General features: G+C 35.7%; 2 protein-coding genes, 1 long non-coding RNA gene and 2 pseudogenes across 3 annotated transcripts; 3 read left to right on the top strand and 2 right to left on the bottom strand.

Moving 5' to 3' along the window:
* On the top strand, positions 2,169–2,824 carry LOC109125130. The gene is made up of 4 exons (XR_002032938.1): positions 2,169–2,249; positions 2,337–2,434; positions 2,578–2,671; positions 2,803–2,824. It is a non-coding gene; the product is annotated as an uncharacterized LOC109125130 (long non-coding RNA).
* LOC104709127 lies at positions 3,235–4,516 on the top strand (annotated as a pseudogene).
* LOC109125879 (F-box/kelch-repeat protein SKIP6-like) lies at positions 4,949–5,629 on the bottom strand. Its single transcript, XM_019228642.1, has one exon. It carries the CDS (start codon positions 5,627–5,629, stop codon positions 4,949–4,951), a length of 681 nt encoding a protein of 226 aa, XP_019084187.1.
* On the top strand, positions 8,469–12,404 carry LOC104705695 (annotated as a pseudogene).
* Positions 15,975–20,233, bottom strand: LOC104705694 (ankyrin-3-like). The gene is made up of 4 exons (XM_010421750.2): positions 19,752–20,233; positions 18,116–18,391; positions 17,883–18,020; positions 15,975–17,779 (listed from the first exon to the last, which is right to left on the bottom strand). The coding sequence occupies exons 1-4, from the start codon at positions 20,049–20,051 to the stop codon at positions 16,235–16,237; spliced, it is 2,259 nt and encodes a 752-aa protein (XP_010420052.1). The 5' UTR covers positions 20,052–20,233; the 3' UTR covers positions 15,975–16,234.

The raw sequence follows: 24,572 nt of genomic DNA, 5'->3' as shown, positions 1-24,572 counted from the left end.
AGAAAGAGGGCTGAGATCGCTTTTTAATAGGAAGATTTGAATTTGGATTCTTTCCTTATTTTTCTCTACTTGTATGCTATTTAACCTAGGGTTTTTAGGAGAGAAAATATACCTTTTTCTTTTGTTTTTGGAGCGACGTTTTTGGTGAGAGGGAGAAGAGCGGCTACCTTGTGAAGCATTCTCTGAACCCTTTTTATTTTTATGTCATTGAATTTCTCATCTTTTGCTATGATTCATTTCTCTATGTCTGAGTAGTTTTCTTTGCTAGATTAGGGGTTTCAAAAGGGGTTTCATGGGTTAGCAACAGAACACAAATAGGGCTTTATATAATCGATTGTCTTCACTATTGTTAGACTTAATGCTTAGGTTGATTTGATCACCCAATCTATGATTCTAGGTTTATCTATTCATCAAAAGTGTAATAGGTTGCTAGAAAAGACATTAGTGGGCAAATTATCCTAGACCTGCGAAAGTTGATGTGTAGGTGATTTGTGAACTTATCATTCCTGTTCTTTAATGCTTGTCTGCGATTCTGGGCTCAAACGACAGTTTAGGGTTTATGGACCGCCGAGCATGTGCTCCGGATGTCTGAGCACGTGCTCCGCGTTTCCGCACAGAATCGATCAGATAGAGTTATTGATACCACGACAGTGGATCAGTTTATATTTATGTTTGAGTTCTAGACTGGTACTTAATCTATGCCCTAAATAGTTGTTTAGTTGTTATCTCTGAAATTCCTGAGAATTACCCCTGATCTAGTGTTTTGCTTATTGCCTTTTTATACCGTTTTAATCGCGTTACTGTTACCAAACAAACCCAACTTTGAATTGTCTTAGCTTGAAATTGAACCAATAGAACCATAGAGTAAAACTTGGTCTTCGTGGGATTCGACCCCTAAGTACTACTTCTTTGCTGTGCACTTGCAGTAGGAAAATAGGGTTTAAAACTCTGTGTATCACAGCACCCCACAGCAATGTCTCCTCAGGCCACTCATCTTGCTTTTGCAGATGATATAATGATTTTCTTTGATGGTAGCAAGGAATCTCTGCAAACCATCACCACAGTCCTACAGGACTTTGTATTGCTATCGGGTCTACAAATGAACAAGGACAAAACCGACCTTTTTGTGGCAGGAGTGAACCAGGATGAAACCTCAGATATTAACAACCTTGGTTTCAGATTAGGTTCACTTCCCATACGCTACCTTGGTCTACCTTTGATGCACAGGAAGTTAAGGATCTGCGATTATCGACCTCTTATAGACAACCTTTCCTCCAAATTTGTATCTTGGTCTGCTCGAGCTCTCTCGTATGCAGGTAGAAGGGAATTGATTGCCTCTATTGTATATGGCACATTTAATTTTTGGGCATCTGCTTTCATCTTGCCCAAAGGTTGTGTGAAGATCATTGAGAGTATGTGCACTCGCTTCCTTTGGAATGGTGACATCAATAAGAAGCCAAACGCAAAAGTGGCATGCCAAACACTGTGACATCAATAAATCGGCCGTAAATGCTTTCCTACAATCAAGATTTATGAATCCCAGGATACAACCGATCATGAACTATTACAGTAGCACACCAGTAATAGAACTCAAGCGAACAGATCTACGTTATACTCTCGAGACTACAAACTAAGAACTTACTTGGACTAAGCAATGGATAGGGAGAGAGAGATCTTCAGAGGAAGGAGGCTTTATATTTTTGAGTGTGAGAAATAATGAGAGGCTATGTCTCTATATATAGTGGAAGGAGGGAGATCTCAAGAAAATATTCACTGAATATTCTTGGAGTACTGCCCAAGTTTGCTGGAGTTCACACCAAGTGACACACTGCTTGATTTTGTTTTTCCTGTGCGTGAACATCCATGAGTTTAGACTGTTAACACCCATTTCTGCGTGTGCTCTTAATATTTAGGTATCCAACATGTATTGATGCACTACGAGACTTGGATGACTGTCTTACCATGGTTCATCTTTTTGCGGTGTTACGTGCATCAGACAAGGAAAATCTCGAAGTTAAGTGAGTCCACAACTGTAGAAGGTCAGAATCTTATCTTTTCTTTTGGAACCTTGTGTCTTTACATATTGGCAGCTTCTCTTAGTCTCATATCCATTTAATCTTACTTTGCGCTTCTCTTGTGAACCAGATTGACCCATGAATGGCAAGCTTACCCATGAATGGCAAGCTTACATTTCACGTTGTCATGCATTGCGTAAAGTGTTTGTATCTGTCAAGGGTATTTACTATCAGGTATTGTGTTACTCTATCTTGAAAGTTTATAATGGAATTAGTAGATTACATCCTCGAATAATGAAACTTTGGTAATTATCTTAATAGGCTGAATTAGAAGGTCAAAAGATCACTTGGTTAACCCCTCATGCAATACAACAAGTTTTTACATATGATGTTTGACTTTGGTGTCCTGCTTTTATGAGGTGAGAACTCCTAATCCCTATTCATTCCTTTTCCCGTGTTAACTTAATTCATCAGTTTAGTACGAATAAATTAATTTGAGTTTTCTAACCTAAACTGATGTTTGGTCGTATGATGACTTATTTTCATTCACCTTTTGATGCAGACTCTTCTTGCCGTTATTAATTTCAAGCTTTACCATTCTCTGAATGTGAAATATCCGCCAATCCTTGATTCTCGGTTGGAGGCTTTGGCTGCGGGTGAGCTGTCCTCCTCCAAGTAGCGATGATATTCCTTAAATGATATCTTTCATATGGGAGTTCATATGTAACTATTAGAATGGAGGACCTGTTACTCTGATTAATATTTGTGCATGTCTTCAATGTTGCAGATACATAGATGCCAGCTCCAAGGGCATAGCGGTGGAACCTAAAGTTGATGCCTCATCTAGCTCGCAGTCAAACAACCGTGAAGAATCTGAACTGAGACTTGCACAACTTCAGCACCAGCTGCCTTCGAGTGAGCCTGGAGCACTGATGCATCTAGTTGTCAGATAACAATAAAAAGGTTGAAGAGGATGAAGAAACAAGAGTGTGCAAGTCACTGTTCAAGGATCTGAAGTTTTTCTTGAGCCGTGAGGTATCTTTCTGATTCACTCCTTCTGAGCCAGTTTTTATCTCTGAATTTTCTTGTAAAATAGTAAATCATTGGCAAATTTAAAACGGGAAGGGACAAAACATACTCATTTGCTACTAAATTTTATCAGTAATTGACCAAGTATAATAGTAGTCTTTCTATAACATGAATCTCTAACATCTCGATAATGTTCAAAGACGATTACTTGACTACAAATCATAAAGTAAAGGCACTTAAAAAAAAGAAGTGGTTCGTATAAGTGCTTAGTGTTGAGGGGACCTAAAACTAGTGTGTAAGATATATTTGGAAGATCTGTGTGCTTGAGTTGCTCCTCTTATNAGGGCATAGCAGTGGAACCTAAAGTTGATGCCTCATCTAGCTCGCAGTCAAACAACCGTGAAGAATCTGAACTGAGACTTGCACAACTTCAGCACCAGCTGCCTTCGAGTGAGCCTGGAGCACTGATGCATCTAGTTGTCAGATAACAATAAAAAGGTTGAAGAGGATGAAGAAACAAGAGTGTGCAAGTCACTGTTCAAGGATCTGAAGTTTTTCTTGAGCCGTGAGGTATCTTTCTGATTCACTCCTTCTGAGCCAGTTTTTATCTCTGAATTTTCTTGTAAAATAGTAAATCATTGGCAAATTTAAAACGGGAAGGGACAAAACATACTCATTTGCTACTAAATTTTATCAGTAATTGACCAAGTATAATAGTAGTCTTTCTATAACATGAATCTCTAACATCTCGATAATGTTCAAAGACGATTACTTGACTACAAATCATAAAGTAAAGGCACTTAAAAAAAAGAAGTGGTTCGTATAAGTGCTTAGTGTTGAGGGGACCTAAAACTAGTGTGTAAGATATATTTGGAAGATCTGTGTGCTTGAGTTGCTCCTCTTATATGTTGTTTTTTGCGTAGGTTCCAAGAGAGTCCCTGCTTTTTGTGCTTCCTGCTTTTGGTGGGATGGTGTCTTGGGAAGGAGAAGGTGCTCCTCCGATCAAGGAAGATGATGAGAATATTACACATCATGTAAGCCATTTTGCTGGATGTTTAATATTGCCGTTGTATCCTAAAGTAACATGCATTCTACCTCTGTAGATCATCGATAAGCCAAGTGCGGGCCATCAGTATCTTTCAAGGGAATATGTGCAACCCACAGTGGATCTATGACTGCGTGAATGCTCGCATGATCTTGCCAACTGAAAATTACTCGGTCGGAAGGTAACACATTCATAGCCCTTGCCTATATATCTTCTTTTACTACCATTTTTTTTTTGTTTAGTTTTCTCAGCTAATCACATATTTGTTGTGTGTTTTCTTAGAAGCAGCATCCCACCGCCACACGTGTCACCGTTTGTGGACAATGAAGCAGAAGGATATGTTCCTGATTATGCTGAAACCATCAAAAGGCTTCAAGCAGCAGCCAGAAACGAAGAAGGTCTGGCTTTGTGCTTGATATATGAATAACACAAGCCTGAAAACTACCAGGCTTGTAGGTCTGGCTTACAAAAAAGCCAGTTTCAATCAGCCTAAGATTCTCTCACTTCTTAACTGTTTTCTTTGATCGACTTAATATAATCGTGGTAGTTATATCGATTAAGCTCTGTGTAAACTGCTGCTACTAGTGTTTTTGTAACGATGCATGCTGCTACTACTACAATTGTTTTCATCTACCTCTTCTCTTGGTGGGTAAGTGGAGAAAGAAAGAAAGAAAGAAAGAAAAAGACTATTGTAGTTATATATAGAGATGCGAGGTTTCTTTTGTTCTATGTTTATCTTCAAAGCTAGCGAAAATTACACTTGATTCCCTGAGAGAGCACAAGCTTTCTGACTGAATTGCTGCTATAAACTAAATAAATTACAAACAAAAAAAGAAACAAGGAATGAGAAAAATAATATTCAGAGATAGAAAGAATCAGCAAATAACAAGTTAAGGGGGCCAGTAGATGATGAGTCTAAGGAGAGGACAGCACCGGACCACTCAATGTTGGCCACGGAAAGCTCGAATACACCTTCTATGCATCGTGTGGCAATGGAAAGCTCGGCATACCAAAGCTCCAAAATCTGACCATTGGGACCTTGAGGCCGGGCTTCCCAGAAGATGGCCAGCCTGACACCAGAGATGGAGAGTTTGATGATATGAAAACCAGAGTGTTGCTGCTGCAGCTGTTCCAAACCCTTGACGTCCTTCCAATCCGACTCAAATGGAAAACGCCACAGTATTCTCCCGCCGGTAGCAGGGCAGAACAATGCTTGATCAGCGAAAAGCCAATTGCTTGGGTTAGACTCCGTTCTTCCGTCCTCTGCTGCCTCAAACTTACATTCAGTGCTTGAGAAATTAAAGATTTGACCATCCTCATCCACCGCGTGAACATGCTTCTCGTCGTCCATCACCAAACTTTGTTGGATTTTGAGGGGCATCTTGGGCGTAACCACAGACAGGAACTCCCAAGTTCCGGTTTCGACATCATACACCTCTGCCCAGTTGGAGGAATCAGCAGCGTCCCAGCACCCTCCAAACACGTATATCTTCTTCTTGTCTATCAAGCTTGCGGATGCTCCGCTTCGAGCCATCTTCATGGGCGTAAGGCGGCACACTGTGTGATCGGTACAATTAAAAAACGTGACTTCCGATGTGGGTTTGCCGTTCACGAGTCCACCGATAACATAGACCCCCCAATAATCCTTCACGAAACAGGATCCTGCTACCGGGGCCGGATCACGTTTAATCGGTATATACAAAATTAAGCGGGAATTAATCAGATTAGACAGTATAATCGGATAATCGATGTTAAACGAGGATTAGTCATTAATCGAGGCAGAGAGGGTGGACTTAGCGATTTTATGGGGCGTAATCGATGGTAGGTGAGAATTTTTAAAACATGGCCTGGAAAACAAAATTCAACGCCCAGGAGATTCAAATACAATCTGATTCGTAAATACAATAATTTTATCTCCTTCTGGCCTCTCCTTTAGTGTCGTCATCTTCTTCTGCTGTAGTAACCATCTTTTTTTGGTTGTTTACATGAACGACACTTTACATTATACACATGCTAACAACGGTCACAGGACAAATTATGGTTTTCAAACGGGAGTATCCATAATCTAAACAATCATAGTCACATAAACTATCTATTAGTAAAAATAAAAACCTACTTTCTTTGATGATTTTTACTTATAACATATGAATTTAAGTGACACCATGATCTTCATATGGCAGGATCAAGATTCAAGTCTTTTAAGAGACTGATGTGATGTTTAAAGTTCCCAAAAAAAATGATCGGCTAGGGGTCAGAAGCCAAATCTTATATTTGATGCTTAGATTCCCATATAATTTTTTTGCACCACCACACATTTCAACAATCACACTTTGGTAATGTCGTAATCTTACTTAAAATTGAACTAAGATTTTCCGTGTGTATTTTCATTATTTGTATATGTTATGTAAACGTACACATTTATAACTTATGCTGTGAGAGAATATTTGTTGCACAGTCTAATCATCCTAATTGATTTAAGGACTGTAAGGTACATATAAAGTGTGACTCTCTCTAACACTGGTTTTATGTCTATTTCTTTAACAACATCAAATTGGCAATTTCACCTGCAACCAAAAGACCTCAAAAATACAAAGAAGACTTCTTCAAGTTCACTCATTGGATAAGTATTCTCCAAAACCATATTCAAGTAACCTTTCAATTCTTTTTCAGAAAAAAATCCGATTTTCTAATCGACAAGAGTGAATCAGTAGAGTTCAAGTTAATCAATAGAGTTCTCAAGTATTCATTATTTAGTAGGACGTATTGGCTGTCTTTGATTCTTCGCTAATGCATGTATTTCAAAGTTGTAGGTACACCTTATTCGGTATATTGTAACCATATTCTACTAGTATTAACGTTGAGAACTTTGATGTTAAACTACTCAACATAATCTATTTTTCCTTTTTTTTCATTGAAAACTTTGAAGTAAAAGCAAAATAACTCAAGTGTAATGGACACTTTAGCATAGTTTTTGGTGGTGTTGTTTGATTGTCTCAAGTTAGCTTTCTGGTGTTTTAGGAGGCACTGGAGATATATATATTACCAAACACATCCACATGAAAATTATGAATACATGATATATTTCTTTTTTTTTTGTTTTTGTTTTTTGTTTTTTGTTTGACCGTTGACTTTTAATTTTATTTGTTCTTTAATTAATAGTTTGTTATATTATTATTTTAATGAAGCAGAAAAAACAAGATGAAGAGAACCGTGAGGGTACTGGCGATAAGTGCAAAGATCGCCGATATACCACCGGACGAGTACTCGTGGAGGAAGTACGGACAAAAGCCGATCAAAGGCTCACCACACCCACGTGGTTACTACAAGTGCAATACGTTTAGAGGATGTCCCGCTAGGAAACACGTGGGACGAGCATTAGATGATCCAGCGATGCTTATTGTTACGTACGAAGGAGAGCACCGTCACAACCAATCCGCGGCGATGCAGGAGAATATTTCTTCTTCAGGCGTTAATGATTTAGTCTTTGCCTCGGGTTGACTTTTGTAATTTTTTTATGTTTTTGAGTACTTTTAGATGGATTGGTTTGTAAATTAATTGTTTTTTACTTTTAACTAAAGAAATATTAAAATTAGAGAAAAAAAAATATGATATCTCTATCCCGTCCGTCTCAAGAAGGGATTGTACCGGCGTGTTCGGTTCGTGTGCTTACCCGGGTTACGCGGGTCGGTTCTCGTAGATAAGACGAGACGAGTGGAGCGAGTTATAACGGTCTCGCCGATAGGAAATATATTTCGGCGGCGATGAGGGTCCCACCCGCATACTTCGACATGTAGTAATAAGACTTTTGGTTTGATTATGAGATGGTCTTGAATAAGAAAAGCTTGTTAATTTCGAGTTTTCTTAAGAAATAGCTTGTTCTAGGCAACAAAACAAAGTTGTAGATATAATAAAGGTTTTATAAAAGGTATCGAGGCCTTTAAATTTAAGAAGTATTTAACCAAAGCCCACCTCTTTTAAAGTTGCACACGTGATTAGTTTTTGAAAAAAAAAAAAGGCGTCTTTATGTGTGTTTTAAATTTTAATTATCACAACGGATTACTGCCACGCGTACGGTCATAGTAAAGGAGCCGTTGTCGGCGTAGGAATCCAACGGCCATATTCCTCTTAAGCCTGTCCCCACTAGACATTTTCACTATCAGAAATCACACGTGGCAGTATTGATCGGTCATTACCAACCGTCCGATAAAAAATGCGTCATTAAATTATTACAACGGCCATAATCATCGTGTCACGCGTACGGTCGTCAGTAAAGGAGCCGAACGAATCCAACGGCCATATTCCTTGGGATTTATTAATATTGTGACGACTCCATTCTCTCTCTCTCTCACTCCTCACTCTTTCATCATCTTCTTCTCTCGATCTAATTTTTTTCTCTCTCTTGTTCTTCGTGCTTCGTCTATCGAGATTAAGAAAGAAAAAAAACAACAACAATGGTGAAGGGAAACAAGAAAGATGATGATTCAGGTAATTTTGTTTTCGACTGTTTGATGATTAGTTGAAATAGAAGTTGATTTTAATTCGATTTCTAAAAGGTTTTTTTTTTTTTCAGGGGAAAAAAGGGTTCCGTGGAACTGCCCAAAACAAGTGCTGGGTATGATGGAAAAAATGAAATTCGATTTCGGCTTTCCTTGTCTATATATATGGAGGAAGAACCCAAGTTTGTTTTCTGGAATTTTGCTTCCTTTTCTTCGATATTGTACTCCGGAAGAAAGTGATCTTGTACAGAGTCCAAGCCCATAGATGGAGCAACGCAAATGCCTTGAACCAGGTATGTTCGTCTTGCCATTTTCTCTCAATTAATAACGTTTTGTCAGATGGATTTTGTGCTATACTTGCTCTTTTTGAACTTGCTCTTTTTCAGAATGTTACGTCTTCTTTATATTCTTTGGCTTCAGATTGGTTAATCAATTAAAAATGGGTGGATATTGTACTTACTTGGATACTTATTTTCTTCTTCTTGGTGCTAGAATCCTTGAGATATCTTTCAATGTATGATAATCGGATCCTTCGCTACTTTAAAGGCCATAAAGACAGGTCTGATATCACCTCTGCAAATTTGGAATTGGATATATGTTTGTTCACCTACTTACTTACACTAGTAATATGAACACTGATTAATAAAATGTTCTTCTGTTTCAGGGTTGTATCGCTTTGTATGTCTCCTATCAATGATAGCTTCATGTCTGGATCTTCGTGTTAATCCCTGCCAGGTTAGTTTACAAAGTATGTGAAAGGCATTGTCCAATTTGCTGAGAAAATTTCATATGGGATCACGTCTGAATATCGCTAGAGTTTTTAGCAGAATAGTGCCTTTTTTTTCCCTTTGTTATCCAAACCTCCAAACCATAATGATTAATGTAGCTGTTGGAAGCATTTGACATCTAGAACAAGTTTTCTCGATTAGGCTCTCTTCTTTAATTGTCCCTCTGTGAACAAGTTTTCATGATTTAGTCTTTACCCTTTTAGTCAATAGGGGATTCTACATCTACGTGGTAGGCCTGCAGTTGCGTATGGCCAACAAGGCCTGGTGTTTGCTATTGCAATGGAAGGAGGTGCTGTTAAGTTATTTGATTCCCGGTGTTATGACAAGGTTACCTACTTAGTATTATGATTCACACAGCCTTACACATGACTGCTCTTGTAATTCTAAGTTATGACTACTCAGCTACCAATTTCAATCTCTTCTGTAGGGTCCCTTTGACACATTTCTGGTGGCTGTGGGGATACTGCTGAGGTTAACGATATAAATTTCAGCAACGATGGAAAATCCATGCTCCTAACAACTACGAATAACAATATCTACGTTCTTGATGCATATCGTTGAGAGAAGGTAATCACATTCTGTATCTTTCGCTTGGAGAAGACATAAGTTTAGAGGTTCAAATTGGTAAAGCTTCGCAGAAATGCGGTTTTAGTTTGGAGCCTTCCCAGGGTACATCCATAGAAGCCACACCAGATGGCAAGTATGTTCTGTCAGGTAAATACATTTGTTTGAAACTCTACCCAACATCCGAGTTTAACCAACTTTAACTCCATTTTTATGAAACTAGTCAACCAAATCAGATAAAAATCTAGACCTCACAGTAAGTTTTCTTTTTTCCTATACAGGTTCAGGAGATGGATCCTTTACATGCTTGGAACATCTAGAACCCACCTGAGGTAAATGCAGAATAATCAACACCACCAGGATTGTACATATCCACTTAAAAAGATGTTGAATGAATTATTCAGAATATTTATAGCTACTATTTTTGCCTTGTGCTTCTCACCGTATCTAAATTTTTCCCGGGTTTTGCTTTTTCTAAAAATGTGGCGAGGTGGGAGAACAATATAGGAGTAGTCTCGTGTCTGAAATGGGCACCTCGTAGTGCCATGTTCGTTGCTGCTTCTACGGTTCTCACATTCTGGACACCCAACGATGGTGAGCCGCCAGAGACTATGTATGTATTGTCAAAGGTATATTCCCCAGAGAACCAAAATAGAAGGTGAAGGGAAACCACCACACTTACTACCATTGTCAACGACATTGCTTTCCTTATGCACGAGCCACTTCTTGAGAAGTTCAGGGAAATCAAAACCTACAAGATGAAAATGAAAAAAACCGAGGCCAAGAAAAACGAGGAGCTCGCACGCCTTTTGCATACTCGCCAACCCACTTACAAGCTAGATAGATTGATCCGTGAAAGGTTTGCTTCTGACACACTGCTTGATTTTGTTTTTCCTGTGCCTGAACATCCATGAGTTTAGACTGTCAACACCCATTTCTGCTTGTGCTCTTAATATTTAGGTATCCAACATGTATTGATGCACTACGAGACTTGGATGACTGTCTTACCATGGTTCATCTTTTTGCGGTGTTACCTGCATCAGACAGGGAAAATCTCGAAGTTAAGCGAGTCCACAACTGTAGAAGGTCAGAATCTTATCTCTTCTTTTGGAACCTTGTGTCTTTACATATTGGCAGCTTCTCTTGTGAACCAGATTGACCCATGAATGGCAAGCTTACATTTCACGTTGTCATGCATTACGTAAAGTGTTTGTATCTGTCAAGGGTATTTACTATCAGGTATTGTGTTACTCTATCTTGAAAGTTTATAATGGAATTAGTAGATTACATCCTCGAATAATGAAACTTTGGTAATTATCTTAATAGGCTGAATTAGAAGGTTAAAAGATCACTTGGTTAACCCCTCATGCAATACAACAAGTTTTTACAAATGATGTTTGACTTTGGTGTCCTGCTTTTGTGAGGTGAGAACTCCTAATCCCTATTCATTCGTTTTCCCTTGTTAGCTTAATTCATCAGTTTAGTACGAATAAATTAATTTGAGTTTTCTAACCTAAACTGATGTTTGGTCGTATGATGACTTATTTCCATTTACCTTTTGATGCAGACTCTTCTTACCGTTATTAATTTCAAGCTTTACCATTCTCTGAATGTGAACTATCCACTTATATGTTTGAGTTGCTCCTCTTATTTGTTATTTTTTTGCGTAGGTTCCAAGAGAGTCCCTGCTTTTGGTGGGATGGTGTCTTGGAAGGAGAAGGTGCTCCTCCGTTCCAGGAAGATGATGAGAATATTACACATCATGTAAGCCAATTTGCTGGATGTTTAATATTGCCGTTGTATCCTAAAGTGTAGATATATAGATAGTTTTCAATAACATGCATTCTACCTCTGTAGATCATCGATAAGCCTAGTGCGGGCCATCAGTACCTTTCAAGGGAACATGTGAACCACAGTGGGTCTATGACTGCGTGAATGCTCGCATAATCTTGCCAACTGAAAAGTACTTGGTCGGAACGTAATACATTCATAGCCCTTGCCTATATCTTCTTTTACTACCATTATTTTGTTTAGTTTTCCCAGCTGTTTACATATTTGTTGTGTGTTTTCTTACATGCAGCATTCCACCGCCACACGTGTCACCGTTTGTGGACAATGAAGCAGAAGGATATGTTCCTGATTATGCGGAAACCATTAAAAGGCTTCAAGCAGCAGCCAGAAACGAAGTTCTTCCGGGTTACGCGGGTCGGGTTCTCGTAGATAAGGCGAGTGGAGCGAGTTACAGCGCTTTGGGTCTCGCCGGTAGACTAAAGTTAAATTGATGAGCGAAAAGCAAAAAAAAAAATAACAAAAAAATAGTATTTAGGTATTCTTGGGGTTTTGAAAAATATTGAAGTTCATATAATATTATTATAAGAAAATTAATTTAGTTTGTTACTTGAGTTTATATCAACAAACAACTAAATTATATGTAAGTTCAAATTTTGATTGGCCAATTTGTATTCTTCTTCTTATAAGTCAAAACAAATTAAAGTATTTACTTCTAATTAAATCACATTAAAATTCTTCTATAATTCTACGTTTAATTTAAATGTAACTTCTACCCAATAATTCAACATACATTCCTCTCACTAATTTATTTATCTTTCAAGAGAAAATATTTTTGGTTAAATTTTAATACATATAGTTTTAAATTTTGAAATGAAGGTTATTTTATAAACAATATTTTTATATGTAGTTACTTAAATTTTTTGATTATTTTATTTGATTTAATTTTACTGTACCACAGTCTTATGTTTGCAATGAAATTAAAAAAAAACTCTTTAAATCAATTCTTAACCTCTATAAAACATGATAAAGATAGATTCACTCATATTAGAAAAATGTTTAAATTTCTATATTATTATTTATATTAATATAGCTTATCAATTTTGTAATAATTATTTTTAGTATTTGTTAATTTTTGTTATATAGGCCATTTTGTATAATAAATAATCATACCAAAAAACGTTAACAAAAGTGTAGGGTTTAAGTTGCACATTATTGTTATAAGAAATTTTAAGATTCATATTTTAGTAGAAAACAAAATCTTTCTTTGATTAAGTTATTGTTAATAAAAAAAACAACAATATTATTTAAACAAAAATTTTAAAATAATAAAAATCATTATCCAACCACGCTAATACCTAGTAAATATAAAAATAAAATGCGTCTTTGTGTGTTTTAATTATCACAACGGCCATATTCCTCCTTCATTGGCTGCCACGCGTACGGTCATCAATAAAGCAAGTCTTAGGAATGATGGACAATATGAAGTATGAGGGGGTAAAGGGCTGGGTGTTCAATCGCAAGGGATTACGGAACCTATTCGAGTTCACATAAGACTATAGTATAATAAAATTAAAATTTGACGTGGCAGTAAAATTAAATTGAATGACTTTCCACAAAGATGATGATTTTTTTGCCTAAATTTAAAAGTTGATGTATTTAATTGCATATTATTTAACTTGAGTAGTCTAATTTTTTATTATTCAACTAATAATGACTAATTGTTGAATAAATTATTTAAATATCCAAAATCAAAGTCATCCTATACTCTTCAAAAAGTTAAATTAAAAATATAGCAAATATTATGTTTAAAGATAAATTCGCATAAACAAATTATTGAATTGGGTATATGTCAATAAAAATGTATTTTACAAAATTAAATATTATTTTTAATTATTTTTTGTCTTCGAAAAATATAAAAGATTAATACATCAACAAACTTAATAAATCACCTCTCAAATAATAGAGAAGATATAGGAATTTATTTTTAATTATAGAAATAATAGATTATATATTTTCTGTAAAATAATTTTCACATCATGAATTATATTCATGAAATTTTCTGAAGTTTAAAAAATCTCCAACTCAATTGATGTAAACATGTAATATTATTTTTCAATTATAACTGAAAATATTATTGCAAATGATATTTGGTGCACATGCACAAATGACATTAAACCGTATAATAGTCAACTTAAGCTTGATTTTACATTATAGAGGTATAAAGTAAAGAGTGTTAAGTAATGTGAACAAAAAAACAATGGAGTGTTTGGGAGAATCCTCACTATCATAATCCACTAAGGACATCAACATCTGACTCTGAAAAAACAATAAGTTGATTAATCATCTCAATTAAAGGCAAAAAAAAAGTCTGAGCAATAAAGAACATACCGCAGAAGAAGCATCTTCATCACTATCAGATGATGCATAGTCTACTAATACAGGATCCTCATTCTTCTTGGGTGTAATGACGATTTCCCATGGCATCTGTTAATTCAGTTCTTTATGAACTCAAATATAACCTTAAAAAACAAAATTGAAATTTTGTTCATATTATTTTTCAATTCTAACTGAAAATATTATTTCAAAGGATATTTGCTGCACATGTACAAATGACATTAAACTGTATAATAATGAACTTAAGCTTGATTTTACATTATAGAGGTATAAAGCAAAGAGTATCAAGTAACGTGAACAAAAAAAAATCAAAATGCATTTTGTTTTTACATACGTATAATTAAATTTAGAGTCTTTTATTCCTACTGAACACAAAAAAAATTATTAAATTATCTAATTTTAGATGAATACATGAATTTTTAAATTTAGGTAAAAAAAAATAAAATGTAGAAATTTTACAAGTGAACAATGAATCGTTAGTGTCAGAGGCATAGTCCACTAAAGCAGACACATAAATCTTAGGCATCAACTTCTGAACCTCAACAAACAAAGTTGATTAAGATTTTCAATTAATGCAAAAAATCTGAGCTTTTCAAGGCAATTAGAACATACCGCAGCAGGATCTCATTCTTGCGCTTAATGATGATCTTCCATAAAATCTGAATAAAGTGTTAATTCAATTTTAACATCGCAATTATAACCTTTTTTTTTTTAATTGTGTATTAAATATAGAAAGCCATATATGTCTAGATTTATAATTTTATCTTGAAGTAATTACGTATGAATGTTAAGAAATGTTAATTATATGAAATCTTTATAATACAAAGTCTAGTTATCAACTAAGTAATGACTCTAAATAAACTAATAATATATAACATATTTATAAATAGTATATATCAAAGTATCAACCAACATATCAAAGCGACAAAGTATTAACCAACCAACATGGTTAATCACAAAATAATTAGACAACATATCATAATTAATCACAAAATAATTTTTATCATTTTCATAATATTGTCGACATGTTTTCAAATAAACTTTTATTGAATTTGTATAAATATCCTGATTACAAAATGATTAAAATTAAACTAAACTTTTTTTTTTCTGCTTATGGCGTCAAAACCTAAGACTGAGAGACCATGAGAATAAGGATAACGATGATGATGGTTACAGTCATAGCCGTGCCTTAGTTATAAGTTTTGAAACATTCGCCTACGGCCTCTCTTTTCCTAGAAACAAAAGTGCCAATTTAAAAATAATACTATTGTAAGTTTACCCCATACTATGTATGTAAACGTGATTTTACATATATAATCAAGTACAATTCTAATTTACTTTTAAATAAATAAAACTACTCACACAAACTAAAGTTAAGATTTGAAATTAAAAATGAGGTTAAGTATTATGGACTTCTCATTTTATTGTTCATTGAATTGTTTTAGATGTTGTATACTTGCTAAAATGATATTCACGGTCATCCTAAATTCTATATTTTTATCCACTTTTGAGAAAACATGCATATAGCATATATTAGATTTTAATTTGATTTTTACAATTCATCTGTTGTATTATAAATTTATTTTATATGAATTAAAATAAAATGATCTAATACATTATTTATAAGCTCGCCTCCGGCCTTCATTATCGTTGGCACGGCTCTGGTTACAGTAGCGATTAGAACATCAAAGCTGAGTTGGTGACTGATAAACAAAAAAGTGCTGACTTCATGTGTGTTGTAATGCTTTATTAAACATCTTGTTCGTTTGAAAGAGACAGGTACCTCATGTTTTTTTTCATACCTATGTCCTGATTACATATCGAATTTTAGTGCTGGATCTAAGACTGTGAATTCATGTAAAAGCCAACATGTGAGCTCTGGCCAAAGTAATAACCAATTTGGAGAATTTCATATCAACTAGGTTCCATTCATATGCAACTCGAGCTACTACACAAATATACTGCAGATATCATACCTAGAATTTGGACCAATCTTCTTAAGCCAACCAAACAACTATAAACATCCCCCAGGCCCCAACAAAACAGAAGAAGCACACTACCTTCAAATTGAAGCTCCCTTTCTCAAAACTTCTTTATATACAAAACAACACTCTAATTCTGAATCTGACTTATCACACAAATAGTCTCTCTGGTCACAAGTCTTATTCCCCTCACCCACATCTGTGCACACACCAACCCACCTTCACACACAAAATGAACCTCCTTGTTTTCCGTAGTCACTATTCGGAACATCCCTTCTTCTTCCTCCCCTGCATCGCTTTTCCCCTTACGGTTCTTCCTGAACCGCTGGCTCATCCCAATCTCTACCTCCTTGCACACCACGTTCCTCTTTCGTGACTTTCCCCAACTTAGTATTCCACTTGATTCCAACATTCTCAATTCCTTTCCATGCTTCTTCCCTTTCCCTCCCTTGGTGTGTTTCATCACACTGCTTCCTTCTATCACAAACCTTCGAGACAACTCGTTACGGATCACCTTCTCCGCATCACCAGTCGCGAGGTCCATTAGCATTTCCCCTCTCCTGTTCCTAGCATTGCAGTTTGCACCACGGGCCATAAGGAATTCACACATATGTCCATGGCCTTCTATGGCCGCAAGCATGAGTGGAGTGTAGCCGTCTCCATCCGGGATGTCCAGATCGTATCCCTTTCCACTCAAAAGCTCCACCGCTTTGACGTCTCCACGCCTTGCAGCACAGTGTAGAGCATAGAACCCGCCTGCCATGTTCCTGTTATCCTTCTCAAGAGCAAACTCGAGCATCACCTTCTCTATCACGTCACGGTTACCGTTCTTCTCAGACAGAGAGACTACTGTGTCGCCAGAGTTGTTGTATAGCTTCATGTCTGCGCCTGCGTAGACTAGGACTCTGAATGCTTCAACGTGACCATTCATGGCCGCTAGCATTGCAGCCGAAAAACCTTCCTCCTCTTGATAGTCCAAGAAGATGTCTTTTGCTTTTACAAGAGATTTAAGCGCCTCGGCATCTCCTGCTTTAGCCACGTATAGCAAAGGCGAGAATACTGAAGCGTTGCTTGAATATGGAACCACACCGAACCGGATCAGTTCAAGAAGTACTCGTTCTAATCCTAGAGACCACTTGTTTGACTCAGCGACCGAAACAACAGAATGACCAATCTTGTTCACTAAACCGAAATCAGCACCAGTAAGGGCGAGCACCTTTACGCACTCTGAATGTTTGTGTTTTGTAGAGATCAGCAGGGCTGTGTTCCCAGCATCATTCTTCGAGTTTATATCGCAGCCAAAGCTAACTAGTTGTTGTACGATCTCCACTGATCCATCACGTGCAGCAATATGAATCGGTCGGAGTTCAATGCCTCGGGAAGTTTTGATAGGAATTTCTGGATCGGCTCCGCAGTTTAGGAGGACTCTTACTGCTCCGTGGTTGCCGCAGAGGACAGCATGATGGAGAAGTGTCCTACCGTTGTGAGGAGCGTCCGGAGATTGAACTTTGAGCAACAAACGCAAAATTTCGCCACTGGTTTCAAAATATTCTACAGCACACCAGGTCAAAGGGTAAGGCTCAGCCACTCCAGCTCCAATCCTGAGCTCTTCTCCAGTGTTAGTGTCCCATGACCATGCTCCAAGCCTCACCATAGTATCTGTCTTGAGACCAGTCTGTGCATATCATTACAAGAAAAGCTTGGATGTCTTAGAAACTTATTCTCTCCTTGTAGCCTTGCAGGGAACAAATTTTAAATTTTGCAGAGCCAAAACTTACCTGTAGTAAAACGCGGACGGCAGAGACTTGCCTATTGACAATGGCAGCAACAAGGGCTGTACAGTCGACATTTGTATAAAGAGAAGGTTTTGAAGATTGAAGAAGAAGCCTATCCGTTGAATTAGCATCTACTCCGCACTGTAATGAAGCAATAACATAGAGATGTTCTGTTAGATGCCATTGAACAACTCTTTAAGTGGTCACATGTTTAAACCATAAGATGAAAAACTTACTTTGAGCAAGGTCCCTACGACGTCCACAAAACCTCTGCAACAAGCAGTAGTTAGAGCGTGCACAGCGACTTGAGGACGAATAAGATCAGTTCCCATGAGCAGCTCAGCGAACCTCGAGCGTCCGTGACAGCTAGCACCTAGTAGAGCTTCCTCACAAGCAGGCTGAGAAGCACCGGCTTTGAGTAGAATCTCAAATACATCGAAATGACCTTCCCTTACAGCTACAGTTGTAGCAAATCCCCTGAAGAGCTTCTGGTTCACATCAGCTCCAATGTTCTGTGAGATGATATTACGGTAAAAGGTCAGATCACTGTTAAGATTATTAAATATACTGCAAGTTGCTAATGACTCCACGTGGGGTGAATACAGAGAAACCAGAAGAAGACAAATAAAAAAGGCTGTGTATAATAGTAAGTTCTACAATAATGGGAACTAAATAATTGACATGGATCTACATGAACATGAGGGAACAACCCTGACACACAGGAGCATGGCTTGATCTCAGACATCTGATGATGACTTAAAAAGAAAGAGGGAAGTAAACGAATATAGTATCCGTCTACACTAGATGCAGCCAATGACAAATGACAACACCTAATGGAGGGGCCTCAGGTTCTGTTTCACAAACAAGCTACATGGATGTGATTATATATCAACACTTTCTTGTCGTACTAAAAGTCATAAGTTACTTTCAGGAAAACAAGAGAATCAAATCAAAAATCACTCAATTATCACTGCAAACTAAATAGTGAACTTTTGGAAACTCTTGTGTCTCAAAATATCCATCATTGAAGAGCCAATTCAGATCCAAAAATTATACTAGCATATTTCAGTAACAGAGTAAAAATAAATCTGTGACTTCAAGATAAAATTAATTTTTTATAATCACGTTTTTGGCATCTTGGAAGATTCCTAACACCTCAGCCAGTGAGATTGAAGCTAGTCAACAGGTTATGAATTTAAAAAACTCGCACGGAATCCGATCCACATTTTTAAAAAAAATTAAAAAAAATTTAGTAAAGCTTAGCTAAGTATAGACAAGTAAGAGTCATACTTGTGTTCTGCTTTAACCTGTTGGAAATAAAGTACTTGAGTTCTGTTTTGGGAGATTTAACAAAGTTTAATTGATGAGAAAGATCAAACTATCATGAACACAAAATGAGATTAATGGAACCAGTTTTAAGGTCAAAAACAGAGAGAATAAACTAAATAAATCAGTGTCCGAAATTTGAATTTCGAAAAAGGAGGAAAAAAGTAAAGTAAGCTTCAGACAGAACATATAATTTTGGGTCTTTTAATTCAAGAGACATAAAAAGTACCACGAACGAATCACACCACTAATAAAAAAAAAGGAAATCACGAGGAAATCAATTATCCAACGATTGCGTCAATGAAACGTAACAATAGTTTCAAACTCACAAAAGGTAAGTAAATCAAAACAGATAAATGAAAAAGATTATTTCAAATCAAAACAAGCATGATTTAAACCGATTGCTTAATCAAATAACAACGAAATTAATATAATTAATGACAGATAAATCCGCGTTAGGAAAAAAAAAATCATTGCAGATTTTGTTTTATCAGTTTCAAAATCTAAAAAAGCTAGAAACGTTAAGAAACGGCTAAAATAATTTACCAGTAACTTCTTGACGAGAGCTACGTTTCCGAAATTAACGGCGAGGAACAACGCCGTTACATCAGTTTTGAACTCTTCGTACTCGACTCGGACTTCACTGGGCGACTCATCACAAAGCACGACCTCGCTCCTCCTCGTTTTTAAGCTGACGGCGCCGACAAAATTAACGTCGAGGAGTGGATGAGAGACGCAATCCGACGCCGTTTTGAAATCTCCGTCGAGGATAGCGTCTAAAAGCCGCTGCGATACCTCGGCTTCGTAATCCACAGGAACGACTTGTTTGCCGGAGAAAACCGTCATCGTCGGAGTTTAACTATATGATCCTTACGCCGCCGTAGTAAGTCGTTAACCGAAGTCCCAGGATTTGGGTTTTTGTCTCTTTGCAGACGCGACGCTCGAGAAGAGAGAGAGAGATAGAGGATAGAGAGAGAGAGAACTTGAAAAGAAGTGAGCGCCAGGGATGGGAAGAAGAGAAGAGTGTGAGAATTTATTGAAAACGCAATTTTACAGTTTCAACCACGGTTATAAAAAATGAAGAATGGTTAAAATAGGTAAATTTATTAATGAGAATATGTGTGGGTCTCGTTTTGTAACCGTGGTTTTACTAGTAATAAACTTTTTTACCATACATAGTGCGCGTTGTGCTGACTGGTCTGTGTGCAATGGCATATAATAAATAGAAAATAATCTGAATTGTTAATAAATGACAAAAACATTAATTTGGTAATAAATACTTTACCATTTTGTTTGCGTATTAGTTGAACATAAACGGGAAACATTATGTAGTTTTTTTAGTAATTTAATAAAAGCTCAAAATCACACATGGTATACCATCATGATGTAAAAGATCGCCAATGCATACTGTTTAATCGTAACTGATTTTTTGGTGCTGATATGTAAAAGAATAATTTGTTGGCCTCTTCGTGTATAATTGGTGTTTTGGTTGATGACCCGACCGAAATCACTACCATATTAGTTATATATAATAACAATCATAATTATAAAAGAAGATAGGGAGTTCTTCTAAACAAAGTTCATGTCAAATTTAGGTATATATTAGTTGGGAAAGAAGACAGAAGTAGAATTAAAATATTGGAAGTAAATGGAAAGGTAGATAAGATTGTTGAAAGATTGTTCGTTTTGCTAATACAGAAACTTATCACTCAGTATGAAGATTATTTATCTTGTTCACTGTCCCATACTCTTTTGCTCACTCCTATTGCTACAATCCTACAACTCTCCCCTGCCAATTGATCCAGCTATGTCTCTCAGACTACGTTCTTTGGTTTATTATTTTATTTTCTTGGACATCTATCTACTATTTTTATATTGTTGGGAAATTGTGAATGGAGATATTTAATTTGGCCATATTGTTTTTGGCCATATTGTTTTTGGCCTTATGTGATGAATGCATCGCAGTGAGAGTTTATTATATGCGACATACCAAAATAACCAATAGTGAAGGTTTTAAAAACATGCATGCACAGATCTTCACAATTATAACTCTCTGTATTTTTTTGTCGTGGACGATGTAACTCGAGTAGGAATACAGATCATTATCAAAAAAAGTTAAAAACGGTGGGCGATTAAATGGAGGAAGAGAACGAGCTAGAAGTGATGTAAGTGAGATCTTTGAATGATACAAGAAAGATCAAAGTGTGGTAGAGAGAGTATTTGGAGAAGTCGGTGGAAATATATATGGGAGGGAGAATAATTACAGATATAAATAGGATAGGACCATAACTTCGTAATCGTACGTACGGGAAACACGAGACTCGTCATGAGGTTGACTCTTCATCAACCATTAACAACTCACATTCGTGGAATACGTCTCTGTAGATATGACTATTTTGGTTAATTCAACATATAGTCCCATCTAATTATTTCTGAATTGACGTGTAAATTGATTAACTCCGGAANGAGAGTATTTGGAGAAGTCGGTGGAAATATATATGGGAGGGAGAATAATTACAGATATAAATAGGATAGGACCATAACTTCGTAATCGTACGTACGGGAAACACGAGACTCGTCATGAGGTTGACTCTTCATCAACCATTAACAACTCACATTCGTGGAATACGTCTCTGTAGATATGACTATTTTGGTTAATTCAACATATAGTCCCATCTAATTATTTCTGAATTGACGTGTAAATCGATTAACTCCGGAAATAATTCAATATTTAAAATAAAATAAAAAAGATTTAGCCAAGATATTAAAACAGGATTTTAAAGCATATAGCTGGAATGGGGGAGTTGATACTGATAATACAAGTAGTAAAATAATGCATTAAAAAGTCGATCTTAGACTCATTAAACCTTTGTTCAAAAAAAAAAAAAAGACTCATTAAACAATTATAACAATCAACAATCTAGTATAACAAATTTGTACCTCATGTTTTCCTATTTTTTCTATTTATTTTTTTGTTGACGAAAGATGGTAGAATGGCTTATAGTATAAAACTTTGTGTTGCTCGAGTGTTTGCGAAGAAAAAATATATAAAATTTATGTTTTCCTCTGCTCACACTGATTTAATTAATGTGAGGAAGAAACCGAAATTTAACATCAAAATCAAGAATACAGTATAGAGTTAGTACGTGTTTGCTCGAATGAATTCTAACTTCATGAGTATGAACCCAAAAATATGATTTGGTATTTTAGGTTATTATTGTTTAATTAAATGAAAATGAATTGACCTGCAAAGAACGTGATTCATCGAATCCTAACTAGTTTGGACATTCATGTTACGGAAAGATCTCGTGATCCAGATTGCGACATGAAAATTACATGTTTGATTCCATTTAATACGTGCCTTATAAAGTATTTAATTCAATATATCGAACTTCTTTTGTTGACGAAACATGTCGTCGGTCATATATATAACGTCTAGTGACGAGTGAAAATATTTGACTCTTTTTTGATAAAACATAGATAAAGATTTTATTTTCATAAAGGGTTTTAAGCATATAGCTTAGTGGTTACACAGTTTACAGTACAATTGTCGTTCTTATGTCACAATGTGAATTTGAACCCGTTAGAATGCATATTATATATTGATTTTAGTTATTGTCACAAAACAAAACAGTAGTGTTAAGTGTTAACAAAAAAAAAGGGGTTAATTTGGCTCAACTTTGAAGAGACTTTATCTATAAAATAAGAGATTTTAGAAGGAAATGGCGAAAGACTTGCACAAACAAACTAACATAAGTAGATTAATTTGGGAAAATGAAATAAATATAAAAAAATTGTTATAAATAAAAATAAGAGGTACAAATATTCACTGGTTTTACAGAAACCGCGAGTATGGAATCAATTTCCTAGTAAATTACTGATGAGGACAAACCATGGACCACATCTCATAATCCCCTACCTTAATCTGTTAATAATCATACTTAAGAACATTTATAAGTCTGAATGATTTTATGAACAACAAATCTTACTAACTACTTAAAGGTAAACGTGTTTAGTCTTTCTTTTTGTCGTCAATTTACCTTACACCATTTTTTCTTACTCAAAACCAATCCAACAACCAAATGGATCGCTATTTTCTTTGAATGTAAAATGAAACTCCAACTCTACCAGACTAAATTAAATTTAAATTGACAAAAGCGAAAACTATAAAGTATAAACACTCAAACTCAAAGTCGGAAAATATAGAATATTCAAAATTCAAATCCTCGACCATTTTTTAAAATTTGCTTAACTTGTTCTTCTTAGTTAATTAATTAACTAGGATGTGATGAAGAAAGTGTAAGCAAACAATGCCGATGGAATATAATCAAAATGGCAAAAGCAAAACAATTTGTTACTTTATCGGTTTTGAATTTTGAAAAGGATAATAAAAGACAGTCATACATGATTATACGTGTGAATCAAATACTAAATGATTTCGAATTCATATTAGGCGGCAGAGTTTAATTATTTAATTAGTTTGCTTCGATCTTAAAGTTCCATGGCGCAAGCAAATATCATGTCTCTGATATAAATTAATCTTAAAATTTAGTCTACCTTAAAGCAAAATGACTTTTCCTTTTCAATCTCATTCATCCCATGCGATAATGCTCAAATCTATTAAACTGTAGATCCGAATTTTGTATATTGTATAAATGGGCCATATAATGTTCTCGTAAACTCAGCACAATTTATTTGTTTATAATTTGATTTTCCTGTTGAGTTTATTAGTTAAGTTAATATTCAAAGATGGTATGCTCAAAAAAGCAATTATTAGTAGTGCTTTTCTCATAATGTAATAGTAATTATGATCTTATAGAAAGAAAAAAAGTACTATACTTTTCAATTTCATCGATTAAACTAACTACCACGATAACTACCAACAAACTTTTGCATTCCTTTAGTTTCCCAAATCCACATTAAAATAAAATTAAAAACTGCCTTATGAATAACGAATGCTTTTTGGTCGGGAATACAGCATTTTAGATAAGATCGTGATTGTTAATGTTTTTTTTTTCTTTCTTTTTTTTTTTTGCTAAAATCTCTGTGGATTATTTGACGAGAGACGGGAGTTGATTGACCAAGTCTATGTTTACATCACCAAGTAGATATATACTATAGTTTTGTTTCCTACTTTTGTTGGTGCAAATTGATGTAAACCCGCTAAACCAACAAAGGAAAAAAAAAAAAATCTTAGGTTCCACATGAATTCAAAAAAATTGGTAGAAAAGTTCACCCACTAGTTAAGAAACTTTGAGATGTTGAGGTTTGGACGATCCGTTTGAAATACAAAACGAATACTAGATCTTTCTCCTATACGTTTCAACACAAACCCATCTTTTTTTATGTATTCGAGTTTCTTTTGAC

The sequence above is a fragment of the Camelina sativa genome, chromosome 8 (assembly GCF_000633955.1).
Source record: "Camelina sativa cultivar DH55 chromosome 8, Cs, whole genome shotgun sequence".
Taxonomy (NCBI): domain Eukaryota; kingdom Viridiplantae; phylum Streptophyta; class Magnoliopsida; order Brassicales; family Brassicaceae; genus Camelina; species Camelina sativa.
The sequence above is the reverse complement of the archived record's forward strand: the minus strand, read 5'-3'. Positions and strand labels throughout refer to the sequence as shown.

What these genes read in the sequence shown, in the direction of transcription:
- LOC109125879 (XM_019228642.1), bottom strand. Translation starts at nt 5,629, where the DNA reads ATGAAGATGGCTCGAAGCGGAGCATCCGCAAGCTTGATAGACAAGAAG.
- LOC104705694 (XM_010421750.2), bottom strand. Translation starts at nt 20,051, where the DNA reads ATGACGGTTTTCTCCGGCAAACAAGTCGTTCCTGTGGATTACGAAGCC. An exon ending in CTCTCGTCAAGAAGTTACTG is followed by an intron (nt 18,392 to 19,751) that starts GTAAATTATTTT and finishes ATCATCTCACAG; the next exon opens with AACATTGGAGCTGATGTGAA. An exon ending in TCGTAGGGACCTTGCTCAAA is followed by an intron (nt 18,021 to 18,115) that starts GTAAGTTTTTCA and finishes GCTTCATTACAG; the next exon opens with TGCGGAGTAGATGCTAATTC.